This window comes from Dermacentor albipictus, chromosome 3 (assembly GCF_038994185.2).
Source record: "Dermacentor albipictus isolate Rhodes 1998 colony chromosome 3, USDA_Dalb.pri_finalv2, whole genome shotgun sequence".
NCBI classification, from domain to species: Eukaryota; Metazoa; Arthropoda; class Arachnida; order Ixodida; family Ixodidae; genus Dermacentor; species Dermacentor albipictus.
The window spans coordinates 33,136,185-33,149,900 of NC_091823.1; the positions used below are offsets into that span (position 1 = coordinate 33,136,185).

Below are 13,716 nucleotides of genomic sequence, written 5' to 3' on the forward strand. Positions count from 1 at the left end.
AAGGAAAAAGATAGGACGGAGCACACCGCGTTGCGGTTGAAGTCAAACCTGGTGACCTGACACGCGATCGCACGTCAAAATGCGCGGTTGTTTTTAGTGTTCCCGCTCTGATAATGCTGAACTCTCGGAGACTATGAACAGTGACGCACAACAACGCCTCAAGCCTGTGTGTTCTGTGTACAACGCAGAGGAAAAGCAATGGTGCACGCAAGGTAACGTGTAACAACTCACCACTCTCGTATTGGGCTAAACGCTGAAGAAACTACGCATTCGCCGTCAACAGCAGCTTTAATTATCGCCAATCAAAGCAATCAGCGTACAAAGCTTCGCTTACATCGATTCCCACAGGGCGTGGAATCCGCAATTTTTTTTTTTACCGCAACATCGCCGCCTTTGCAGTCAATAATTGTAGACAACAATGTCGCAGTTTCGCGATCGTTTTCAGCGAACGTCTCCTAAAGTCCTTCTCATCCAATTCCACAAATGCGAAAACGACAAACGCCACGTTCGCGCTGCGTGTCTACTTGTGTTCATATCAGCATCGCTGAATAAAGGAGGCGATGATATGAGTATGCATAGTTAGTTTACCAGGCTTGAAGAGTGTTGCAGTGCCCCCTTATGCTTCATGTTTCTGCAATAAACCTCAGTTGAAAGTGTAGCGATCTGTGTGTTCCTCCTTCGTACTTGTGTGCAGTTTCGTCACCCTGCGTCCATCATGCAGCATAAACCAACTATAGCCAACTTCTACGTTCTATTAAGCTTCCAAAACATGTTCGACTAAGGAATAAAAACGCGTTGTCGGCGGCCAAAACGCAATTTTGCTGAATGCGGACGTCGCGGTGGATAATAAAAATTGCTTTGGTGTTAAGCTTCATTCGTATAACAAGCAAACAAAACGAAAAGAAAAATTCCTCGGATTCAACGGGAACCTCTGTGAAGCGAAACTTTCGTTAAGCGAATAATGAAGTGAGACACACGAGGTTAATGAGGCAGAGAAGGCGCCCAATCCCCCCTTTTTGTCGTTCAGATAACGCTACCTTCAAAAAAAAAGTTTGTGTCGCATAACAAACACAGGTGCATTGTCAAGAAAACTAACGGAATGAAGTAACTAACGGAGATGCCAACTGTGATGAAAGCTATAAGGAAATCCTAGACAAACTGACGTGCTCTATTCACCTATGTTCACCTATGTTATGTTCTGAAAGCCAGTGGCGTGACCACAGAGGTAAGGGCACTCTGGTGTCGGGGCATCTTTTAAAAATGTTGTAGCACAGGTGAAAACACCCCCCTAAGAAAAAAAATATATACTGGCTACACGTATTACACGTATACCTTCCTAAAAGCATGCCAAACCGCGCTATTCCCTAAAGCTATACACTATTAAAAATTTTGTTCATAGATACTTAATTCACGCCACCAGCTCAATATAAAGGGAACACGAAGAGATGACAAAGACACGGCAATCATCGACAAACCAGCGTTTGTTGGGTCTGCATCTTCTCTTTGTGTAATATTAATAACACATGAAATTGACTCTCCAAGTAGGCGCGCGCGCGCACGTGACCACGCAGAATTCTCAGATTGGATGGTCCCGTAGCAGAATATCGGTTACCTGCGCAGGTGCATTTTAGGTCAATTTTAGGTCAACGTTAATCATATCACGACGTCGCTCAAGGAACAAGCCACCGCACATATCGCAGAGTCTGCATTCCAGGGTATGCGCACGGCGTCCTTTTTTGTCAGTTACCGGAGTGGGCACTTCCACAGGCCTAGCGTTACATACACTCACAGTACACGTTCTTCTATCGTTTGAATTCGTTCGCTCCTCCCTTATCTCACTTCCTGGGGCTACAGGCAGTATTGCGAGCTTCACAAAGAAGGGACGTGTACCGATAGAAACCGGTTCAATGGCTCTTTTTTCTTCTCTTTGCATTTAGCTGCGCCCTCGCAGTGTTTGCCAACCTCCTCAACGTCGGCTTGTCTTAGTTTGCGACGCTCCCGTCTCGTGTGTCCGGCCGCCCATACCTGCTTCCCTTGAATTCACAGACCGCACGGAACGCTGCACGCAGGAGGCCAGACACCGGCATCCGCGATAAAGGTGAGTGGCCCATCGCCCGGACGAGGTTGCTGGGACGCCGCCGCTGCGGTTTACCGGGCGGCGTGGACGTCTCGCGGATGCAAATTGTCGCCTAATTCCAGAACATCTGCGTGTGGGACAGTGGCTGCGGCATTGCGCTGCCGATCGAGCGTGAGGTCGCGCGTTCAAATCCGGCCACGGCGGCTGCGTTTCGGTAGGTGCGAAATGGAAAGAAAAAACGCTCGCGGATTGTATTGACGCTTGTCTATTTGTATGACATCGTGCGGGTCGACCGGGAATGGCTGTCTGTACGACACGATGGCCGCGCGAGTTTTGGCGCAGGTTGCGAATAACCGCGTTTGCCCAGCGTTCATAACGCAGTCGCGATGTGGTGAAAACGGCTACCGACCGCAACTCGGACGAACACTGAGACGCTTCGAAAGCGTGCTCGCAGTCCCGTAAAGCTGTTTGTGACGTGGTTGGTGTGATAGAGGCCTCCGTTTCGCCCGACTGTAGCATCCCTTGTGCGAGACCTATAACCTAACTTAAATCTTTCGCGCACCATTCACATGCACCGCTTATGGTGCGACCGTCGCGTCGTACTGATAGACACAGCCGTTTAGATTTAGGTTCACGCTAAACAACCCCAGGCGGTAAATAAGTTCATCCGGAGTCCCGCCCCACTACGGTGGGCCAGTTAATCAGGTTGCGTATTTGGCACGTAGAACCACAGAACTTGACTTAATGCCTCCAGGCAATAACCACGCAGGGAACGGCTTCAGCTAAGTAAAGACGACTGTAAATTTACCCAGTCATGCCTCAACACAATTCGACATGTTCACCTCTGTTTCTGCTCATCCAGAGTTAATTTGCGAAAAAAAGCTATCCAAGTATAAAGAAATGTCATTAGTATGATAACGAATTAAATAATATTTGGTTGCTGAAATATCTACAAGTGGTAAATTGGCTCCAGTTTATTGAAAGCGCTGCTATAAGCTGCATCTTAGGTTTCCCGTGCTTAAAGCAAAATTTTGAGGCATCAAAAAATGATACCTTGGGCATTACAATGATAAAGACGTTGATGACACAGCGACAGAGCCAACTCTGGCTCTGTTTCTGCGTCATTTTAATGTGCGCTCGTCGTTAATCAGCTGATCACGCGTCGACTTACCCAGAACATGTACACCCGTGAGCAAAAGTATACGGACCACGGGAGCGCGTGCCATGCAAACTGCATCGACGCGCCGTCTACCGACGCGGTGCCTGCTGTCGAGAGGGCCGCTAGAGCAGCGGTGCGCATGCGCGTCCCATCATATCCTCTGGCCTGACATGTAGCTTGTCGTGACGTCGCTGTGGTGCTCGTAGACTAAACGTCCACTGGGCGTCGTTTTCGCTGCTCCGTCACATCTGGGCCTTTGTTTTACGCAGCTGCTGCGGCTGGGCTGGCACGCGCGTCCGCCGCGCTTCGCTTTCATTTTTTCCTCGGGGGAATTATCGCACGCCGCACTGCCTTCTTTGACGCCTTTAGATGACTCGCACAAAGTGGCCTTCTGCGGCTTTGTGTTATCTCGAACTGTTCCTATGGCTGCTGCCGCCGGTAGAAGCAAGGTTTTGCAATCGGTGTCCACCGTCGCGTTAAGAAGTAGAACTGAGCTGCAGGGGCTACTATGCTCCGCAAGCAGCAGGATGCTAAAAGGAGAAATTAGCGGTACCGTACTGCCTTTATTTCTTCAAACCCTTCAACAAGGCTTGAACAAGGAATGCAAGCGAGGGTGCCACTACAGAAAGCAGCGGCAACGCTGACACATGCGCGAGAATATAAAATCAGGTGCAGCTGTGCGGTGCACGCTGCCGTGAAGTTCCAATTACGGTTCACATCTTGCGAATCGGGTCGAGGTTACGCACCTGAATCACTGGTCGGGATCTCCTCATGGCATCGCGTTACGAGTTGATACCACGGCACCTGCGAGGCGTCATCACCGCCTATGGAAAATTGACAGCGTAGTGAAATCATGCATACAGTTGTGAAAATTATCTCCGAAAATAACAGCAACACGTTGGCTCTTCCTAAGTGCCCTCAAGACCGCAGTCTGTGGATGATCCCCCCGACCAGTGATTCAGGTCGGTCACCCGACCCGATTCGCAAGGGGGCAACCGTAATTGGAACTTCACGGCAGCGTGCACCGCACAGCTGCACCTGATTTTATATTCTCGCGCATGTGTCAGCGTTGCCGCTGCTTTCTGTAGTGGCACCCTCGCTTGCATTCCTTGTTCAAGCCTTGTTGAAGGGTTTGAAGAAATAAGGGCAGTACGGTACTGCTAATTTCTCCTTTTAGCATCCTGCTGCTTGCGGAGCATAGTAGCCCCTGCAGCTCAGTTCTACTTCTTAACGCGACGGCGGACACCGATTGCAAAACCTTGCTTCTACCGGCGGCAGCAGCCATAGGAACAGTTCGAGATAACACAAAGCCGCAGAAGGCCACTTTGTGCGAGTCATCTAAAGGCGTCAAAGAAGGCAGTGCGGCGTGCGATAATTCCCCCGAGGAAAAAATGAAAGCGAAGCGCGGCGGACGCGCGTGCCAGCCCAGCCGCAGCAGCTGCGTAAAACAAAGGCCCAGATGTGACGGAGCAGCGAAAACGACGCCCAGTGGACGTTTAGTCTACGAGCACCACAGCGACGTCACGACAAGCTACATGTCAGGCCAGAGGATATGATGGGACGCGCATGCGCACCGCTGCTCTAGCGGCCCTCTCGACAGCAGGCACCGCGTCGGTAGACGGCGCGTCGATGCAGTTTGGCACGCGCTCCCGTGGTCCGTATACTTTTGCTCACGGGTGTACGCTGCGATCGTAACATTTAGCCGACACTTCAGTAGAGGAACGTTTAATTTGCGCTGCCAATGTGACAGGTTAAATAATAAAGGAAACGTTGTTTTTGAGCTATCGTGGCGTTTAGTACATGTGGAACCGGCGTGATTCCTCTCGAACGCCTAGCTTGGTGGCCAAAGCGTGCTTAACCGGCCGCCTACGTAGCGGTGTAACGTCGCGCACACAAATTATTACACGTAACAGGTGTTCTTGCTTATTTTCTTTCTTTGTTACATCTGTTCTTCCCGTTCCGTTCCTGCTCAATAGCACGGACACAGTTTTTGCTTCGTATCGAAAGCGTAAGCACATGATACTGCGCAATAGGAAAGGAGATCTAGAGGCCAGCGGAAGGTATGTAAGGCATCTATGCCTTCACACGTAGACGCTATTGACAGTCGTCGAATTAACTCTGCAGCTATATAGTAAAAGGAGCCATTACTCACCGAATTCATCATTGAAGCGTTACTGAGAATCGCGTCGGGCACAAACCTTAGTTTGTTCTTAGGCGTTCCAAAAGCCCGGTGGGACGAGGCCCTGTGTTTACACAACTTCTCTCGCGTAAAACATTTTCTAATCTATTTGTGTTCGGGCTTCCGCCCCTCGCAATTGCGATTGTCTTGATGACGAGACGATCGCTACAGCGATGGTCATTTGCGGAAGGCAGTTACGTTAGATTAATTTAGTGAATACGCGATTGAGCTTCTCCACAGGTACTTAAGCTAGTCACCATGTATTTCACGCCCGAGGCCGAAATAATTGACTATCTACCGAAGAAGCTTTTCTTTTTCTTGCTTCTGTTGTTCGTGGCACAAGAACATGCTACTAAATTTAAGTACGCGAGCATTTTTTTTTAATTTGCCCAAATCGAAATATGGCTGCCGTGGCCGAAATCGGGCTCGTGATTCGATACCTCGAGCCCAGCAGCGCGATGCCATAGCCACTGGGGTAGCCATCGCAGTGGCTTGGCTGCACCAGTGCGCACCGATATTCATGAGAAAAACATAATTTTCTCGTAATCATTTTTTTTTGCAAGACATACTGATATATTTAGGAGTGCATCTTTTTTGGCAAGGATTTTAATCGAAATGGCACCAAATGTCAAATTATTTTCCATCTGGCTATTTAAAAAGTGCCTATTCTTTTCACTAATTTGATTCTGCATTATATTTTCTCTCTTCTTTTATGATTATAACTTTTAGAGCAGATGAGAAATTGCAAATCGTGACATTGTCACCGTCATACATTCCGTATTCAAATAACGTGTGGCCGGGATAGTCGGTTCATATTTGCAAGCTTTACCAAACCGGCGCCTCAAGGCAGAGCGAAAGGAGACAAGACACAGACGAATTAGCACTGTGCTGCGTGTGCCTTCTTTCGTCCTGCCTTTGCGCGTGCACCTGTTAAAACGTGCAAACCTTCTCATCGTCGCCAGTATGGAAGGCTCGACTATTAATATTTTCTTTCCTAGCTGTGAGACACCTAGATATTGACGCGTGTACTTGTTTATCTTTATCGGCGACCCCTGTTCACCGCCTAACAAATGTTATCGTACAGCGCAGGATGCGCCTGCATGTATCAGAAATTTCTGGAATGTTATCGATGGTTCCCTCCGCTGTCATATGTTCCAACCTTGTGTAATCTTGTTGCATGTATGTGCGACGCAAACAGTGTAGATCTTTGTGGAAGGCACGCGGTACCCAGCGATTACTCAACATTCGACGACTGATGTATAAAAGCCGACGCGCTTGACCCGCTGATCAGATTTCGTCGACTGCCGATCGTGTTCGCCGCTGTTGCTGTCCTTTGAATGTAACTTGCTTTTGTGGGCACAAGTTGGCCCAATAAAACGCTAGTTTCGCCGGCTTTTAGGAGGCACATTAAAAGCGCTTTTGCCTGTTTACGACTGAAATAGTAGCACAATACACATTTGTTAACGAACGTAACCTTCGGCATGTCACTCTGCTTGCACATTTAACTGTTTCTGTTTTTTTTATTTTCAGAATGAAGGTGTACATCCTTCTGCTCGGCATTGGGGCACTAGCTACAGCAAATGCAAGGAGCCAAGAGGTTGACTGGGGTAGGTCCTAATTCGTACACTATTTCGGCCTTGCACATAGCACTGACATTAAGTTCACACCACGCACCGGCTGCAGCGGCTGCCACGTCCACATTCGATTTATTCGAATGAACAATCCAACCCACACATATTGAGATGAAGGAAAACTCATGGAGAACCATACGCTGCTTGAAACGAAGTTGAATAGTTCTGGCGTTTTCTTCGGGTTAGATATAAACCGCGCTCGTGTCCTTCTGCACTTCGCCGCCAACCATGATACGAAGGGACCAAGGTTACAACCATGTTACGTAGTCATGAAAGCGTGAACGTGTGTCGCTATACATAAGAAAACAATAGTCCCAGTTTATGGCAGTGGTAATGGCCGTCTGAATGAGTTAATTCATGCATCCATTGCTTCATTTCTTCTCACTTTATCTCATTGGGGAGGGGGGAGGGGAGGGGATAGTGAGATTCTAGTCGGTTTCCTGTTGGAGAGTTGATGCAACAACTAAATAAGGTTGCCAAATTGAATTTATACATGCCTAATAGCTCTAAATCGTCTCAGAAGTTTGAGTTCCCCGTGAGATTCAGCACTTAGTAATTTCTGAGAAAAAAATGCACACATCAATAATTCTTTTATTGGTTTTTAATTGAAAACTTCCCTACGGCATTACTTGCTTCACTATAAACACATTGTCCATGTTGTATAATTTTTTCTCCACTTAGTCTCTTAAGTGCATGCTGAGCAAATTTAACGAAAACATGGAAAAGAAATCATGCAAGTAAAGAAATACAGCTGTTGACAGTTCCTACGAAATGCCGTCTAAAATATAATCAATGGGAAGGGTCAGTGTCCACTTTCATTTCTTCTCAAAATGCATAAAGCCTTTCGTAACCTGGAAACCATAAGCGAGGCAGGAGCTTTATGCAACATGGTTATACCGGTGCGTTTTGAGAACCGGACAATGAAAGAATGCACAGGGGACAGCTTTCAAACATCTTCCTCGAAGACCCGCTATAGAACAGGCAAGCAAATTGACAAATTGAAGCCAGTTGGTACAACGTAGCTAGGCAATTGGGCTAGTGTGCGACGTAACCCTTCCATCATACCATTCCATTTATCTCAGAGCCCCCACGTATGATGCATTTTCACTAGCGAGTGGCATGGTTCTGGCGCGTACTTTTTTTTTTGGGGGGGGGGGGGGGGGAGCTGCTGACGTTCTGAATTGTATGCAAGTTACACTTAGAAGCAACCTTTCCTACTGCACCACTGGAAATTCAGAGCTGTTATGCTTTCTCGAGAGCATATCTCTGCTTTCGTTGAGCTGCTGAAATCGCATTGTGTTACGCAGTGACTGTAGAGGATGAATAGCTTAACAAGCGCGAGAAGAGAGAGAGAGAAAGGCAAAGGAAAGACAGGGAGGTTAACCAGAGATTATCTCCGGTTGGCTACCCAAGCGCGAGAAAGAATTCTAACACATTCGCATGCTGATCATGTTGATTTGCCGGCAGAGGCTCGGTCACCGAACAGTGCCTACTACGACCGGCACATGGAGGACCTTCTGCACCACAAGCTGGAGAAGTTCAGATCCGTGATGCTCACGGGCTACCCGAGCCTCGGACTATCCGTCATGGACCCGCTCAACATTCCCCCCACCGACATGTCTTCCATCTTCGGAGGGGACGCTTTTCGCTTTCAGCTGCTCCACATTCAGGTAAACCACCGATCAGTCACTGTGCTCGCCGCGCCAAGCATCCAAACGTGAAGCGCAAAAGAAAAAAAAGAGGATGTTAAATCTGTACGGGACAGAGCGTTTGCAAAATATAAGGGTTTCTCACCTTTGTTCTTTCTCTTTCACTGCGCTGTCGGCACTCATCGTTTCGCAATAGGTAAGAAAACGGTTACACCTAGTGTTTAACGAAATGGAGTTCGAAATTCCTTAAACAGAGGGAAGATGGTATAATTAAATGGTCTTCTCTTGAGCGTTTTCATCGCGGTCATACACTTGAAAATGACTCGATGTAGTAATTAGACAATTATGCAAATTAGACGCAATAACTTTTTAATCAACAGAGGCGTGCAGTTCATCCCAGTGGATCATTTGAAGCGTGCCATCTGAGGTGCTGATAACCTTTTCCAAAAATGCAAAAAGTTGACGCTGTTAATTTTTACAGCTTAATCTATTGCGACCAATTTCACGCATAAAAGCGAAACTAAGCAGCCGAAGAATGCAACTGTCAGGTTCATAACAGACGTCCTTGAGTAACGTGGTTAATTGTGCCTAACAGGGCGAGCATCAAGCGAGCACAGACAACTCACAGGCAACCGAGGTCGCGAAAGTGAGGAAATAGATGGAGGCCGCGTGGCAGCAGAGACACACTCAGTAATGCAGGATACTTTGAAGATTGCCAAAAAATATATTTTTCTGACATTACGTCCAAAGAACCTTCTCATCATTCCCGGTCAGGCCAAGGCTTGATTGTGCATTGCTAAATGCTTAAGTTATTGCCTTAATTCCTGAGCACAAGCTTAGCCGTCTGGACAAAATCGGCATGGCCGCAAAAACGGTAACGCTCACTACGCTTGCAGAGACCTGTCGTAACTTCGATGCATTGTTGCTACGCACAACCAAAAAAAAAAAAACTTTATAAAGTGCAACGCTAAATAAGCCCTTTCGTGCAGCGGCATACATCTAGACATTTTAGAGCAGCACTGAAACAAAGATTAGCCTGATTTGTACTTACATTAAAGGAAGTCAGCAAGAGTTCAAGTAGCCAAAGCTGCATTGTGCGTCAAATCGAGTATTTACTTGTCATTTAGCCATGCAAACATATGAGCCAGTTTCTATAGGATGCTGGCCATAGATTCCACAAGCATGTCTAAGTATGAGTGTCAGCGTTGGCAATTTTTCATTCTCTTGCAATGCTACGCCACCTGCAACATAATCTTTCGTATCGCCCCAATTCCATATCAAAGGGTGAAATGTATTGATTGGGATAATCAACACTTGTTCATTAAAGGGATATTTGCGTTTTAGTCTATCTTAAAACTCATAGGCCACTTGATGCGCAGCACCTATTCCACGTTGCGTTACGGGAAACAACCGCACAGTATTTGTTTTATCGATATCATGCGAAGAAACCTCTGTTGCCAGGATTGCTATATTTTAATTCCAAGCGGACCTAAATGTCAGCGTGATTACTTGCTATCAGGGTTCGTTCACCTTGCAAACAGTTTTTCTATTTCTACTACTGCGTCTCTTTCTATCTGTACCTATTTCTTACAGGTGCGGAACCTCTCCATGTTCGAAATCACCAACCTAAGAGCGGATACTGAGAATTTGAAAGTTCACCTGACGTTGCAAGTTCCAAGGGTTTCCGGAAGGATGCAGTACTCCGTGGCTGGATCTCTCTACGAGGCTTTCCCCCTTCAAGGAAGCGGCCGTTGCGACCTCGTCTATCATGACGTCATGGTCACCACCACAGCGCGGCTCAGGGAAGCCAACGGGAAGTTCCAGTTCACAAAGTTTGAAGATTCCAATGTTGACTACGCGTCTGAAGAAGTGTCGGTAAGCAGGTGGTTTTACTACTGGTTACTACTGCGCATGACCTCTTACCATCGTATTTGCAAACGAGAATTGACTCGATTCCCTCCCTATTGGCTTCATGCGATGATGATTAATATGGCCTTCCCCATTCGAAAGACTACCGCGCTGTCCTAGCCAGAAATGTTAAGAAAACAAAAAGACAAAGCAAAATATTTTTCCTGAAAAACCACATTATTCTTCGCAGTTCAACCTTCCATATGTTAGCAGCCTTTTCTTTTTAACGGGGGATGCAACTGAAGGCGCTAGGTGTCACTGCTGCTGTTAAAAGAAAGCTTTAGCTTGGGCCCAACTCTGGCGCGGCCTATTCAAATACATGTAAAACGCAAAAACGCTTTTTTGAAATAACCCCTCAAACAATTTCAATTAAATTTGTTGAATTTGAGAGAGGAAGTTAAATTCTAGTGACTGTTGGAAGCGGAATATTCATTTATGGCCTGAATTTCATGAAAAGGATTTTCAAAAATTTTCAAGTTCGAAAGAATGGACGCACGAAGTTTATAAATTAATAGCTCTGCATCAAAGACAGATATCGCGGTTCTGTAAACGGCATCCATTAGATCATTCAAAGATGGCAAATTCGATATGTCAATTTATATCTTCAGTGAATTTGCTACGTTGTGTACAAGCGTTCTGCAAAAGCTGTATTTCCATATTACTCAATATCTTTAGATTCATGTGTAACATGTAAATTTTGTCCACTTTAGATCTACTATCAGATTCAATTCACAGAATTGTGATATCACTTTTTCTTGCTGAGTTAGAGTTGTAAACTTGATAGTCTTGTTCTGAAATCTTTTTTTGCCAATATTTGATAAAAAATTGGCAAAAATCTAAATCGGGAATTGGAAACCAAAAGTCACTATATTTTAAGTTTTTCTTTTAAATGCAACAAACCTCGTCAAATTTGGTGCAGTGGTTGCCGAGAAAAACGAATTCTCCTTGTATATGTATTTAGATAGGAGCACCTGAGCTAAAGCTTCCTCTTAAGCCAAGTCCTGCTTCTTTAGCTCCGAATGCAGAACAGTGCCATTCCTCGTTTTGTAGTAGGTTCTGCGTTTAAATAACTTTTCTTATTAATCCTGCCATTTTGTGAAGCTATCGCAACTCATGTGCCTTCGAGCAGAAGTTCGAAATTCAAGTAATGTTTATTTTCCTTCATTAAAGCCAAGGCTTGACCACAGTGTACAGCAGTATAAACTTGAATATTGGCTACTACAACAACAGCATACTTTCGGGTGAGCACAGAGCAAGAAAAAGAAAAGGAGAACACCAATATTCCTAACGGTAATGAGTGGTAGATTTGCTAAAATGTGAATACTCATACAGTGAAAATACGACAATAAAACAAAACCAAAAGTCGAACAAGATGGACTGAAGATGAATGCACAAGCTTCACCAAGGAAGAACTGTCAGTGCAAAATGGGAGCATGTTGACAGGAATTATTCACGAAGTCAATTGAAGGAAACCAATTCTGAACCTAGGGCATACTTTTCGGAGAGTTCATTTGGATGTGTGAGTAACCTAAATTGAAACATTTTGCGCACTAATTTGTGCGACAAGTGCTAACATGCCAATGCTCCATATGGTGTGTTTTATATTTTGGTACTTTCTCTGTGAACTCCACGATGTCAGTGAGAGTGATCTTTGTTACTTACTTCTGATTTGTAAAGATGGTAGAGACTAAAATTTTATAGCAATTTGACATTCACAATGCGAAGGGAAAAAAAAAAGATGTGCGAGGCTAAGTTAATTAAATTTGCTCGCTGATCGGGGAGGAGCACTACTGATACGCAATTGCCACGTTAGTGAAGAGCCGGGGCTACCATCAACTGTTTATTGTCGTGGGGCAGTGCTACGTGAATGAACGCATGAGAAATGCGAAGGTCTGAAATTTGCGTCAACCATTTCCAATACACAGTGCTTGTAACGTTTCCTCGTCCCCTGTGGCGCAGTGACATCTTTCGGAAGTTTTAAATAGCGCGAGCAGAAGACGACGACGACAAAGAACCACTTACACACAGGACAAGCGCTGGTCCTGTGTGTATGCGGTACTTTGAAATCGTCTTTGTCGCTGTTTTGGGGGCGAAATGCGAGAATAGCCGTCTACTTAGATTTAGGTGCACGTTAAAGAAACCCAGGTGGTCCAAATTTCTGGATTCCCCCACTACGGCGTGCCTCATAATCAGAAAGTGGTTTTGGCACGTAAAACCCTATAATTGATTTTTTGTCACCGTTTAAACTCGCAGTATATAGCGCCAACTAGCCACGAGAACACACTTCACTCAACGTATACTGTTGCGCGGACCTCGAACGTATTTTCACTGCGTAAATATATAACTCCTCCTAATAGCAATCCAGGAAAAAACAAAGTGAAGGCGGGAGATGGAAATTCAGGAAGATGGGCAAAAAGAGAACAAGGTAAAATAAGGAGCCAACGTTTCGACACGTGGACTTGTCTTGCCTTCAACTTTTTCAGCATATATGTCGCCTTGAAAAAGACAAGTCCCCTTGTCGAAACGTTGGCTCCTGCTATGACCTTGTTCACGTTTTGCACATCCTCCTAATAGCAACTCTTGCAGTTAAACTTTCGTTTATTTGATTGCTTGAACCGTGATCAATATACTCGTATTAATCGACTAAAATCACGCGGCTCAAATGAGTCAAGCGAAGCACGCTTAAATTTATCCGCGTATGTACCAGTGAGTATCTCGAAAAAATATCAGCTTTTATATCATCAAAGACGTTCTGGTGGCCGTCGACATTTACCTGTTACTCACATGTTTCCACTTTTTTTTTTTTACGTAGCACCATAATGCTACAGCTCCACTGCTGCATTGTTAGGAATTTCAGCTCCACAGTTTATATTTAAAGCAAACATGCAATGCTGTTTCGTGACATATGTTTGCTGTTTTGTATACGTTACGCGCGAAAATTAAGGCGACCGATTCAACTACTAACTCATTGATTGAAGACTACCAAATAATTGAGTTCAAAAGCATATGTTTGCTCTAGCTTATTTATTTATTTATTTATTTATTTATTTATTTATTTATTTGCATTGAAAAAGTTGGCAATTTTCGATGCCGGCTTTTCTACAGCATGTGGT

At 45.4% G+C, this 13,716-nt stretch overlaps 1 protein-coding gene across 3 annotated transcripts in view; it reads left to right on the plus strand.

Moving 5' to 3' along the window:
* The window catches only part of LOC135903043 (uncharacterized), a 16,024-nt gene continuing 2,308 nt past the window's right edge, over positions 1 to 13,716 (plus strand). The window contains exons 1-5 of one of the 3 annotated variants that reach the window (XM_065433424.1): positions 1 to 212; positions 1,938 to 2,098; positions 6,946 to 7,022; positions 8,514 to 8,716; positions 10,289 to 10,570. In XM_065433424.1, the coding sequence (XP_065289496.1) occupies positions 6,947 to 7,022; positions 8,514 to 8,716; positions 10,289 to 10,570 (561 nt within the window). In that variant the 5' untranslated portion in view covers positions 1 to 212; positions 1,938 to 2,098; position 6,946. Of the gene's footprint in view, positions 213 to 1,571; positions 1,716 to 1,937; positions 2,099 to 6,945; positions 7,023 to 8,513; positions 8,717 to 10,288; positions 10,571 to 13,716 lie in introns of those variants that run through there. The other 2 variants (XM_065433415.2, XM_065433428.1) reach the window with 2 other exon arrangements.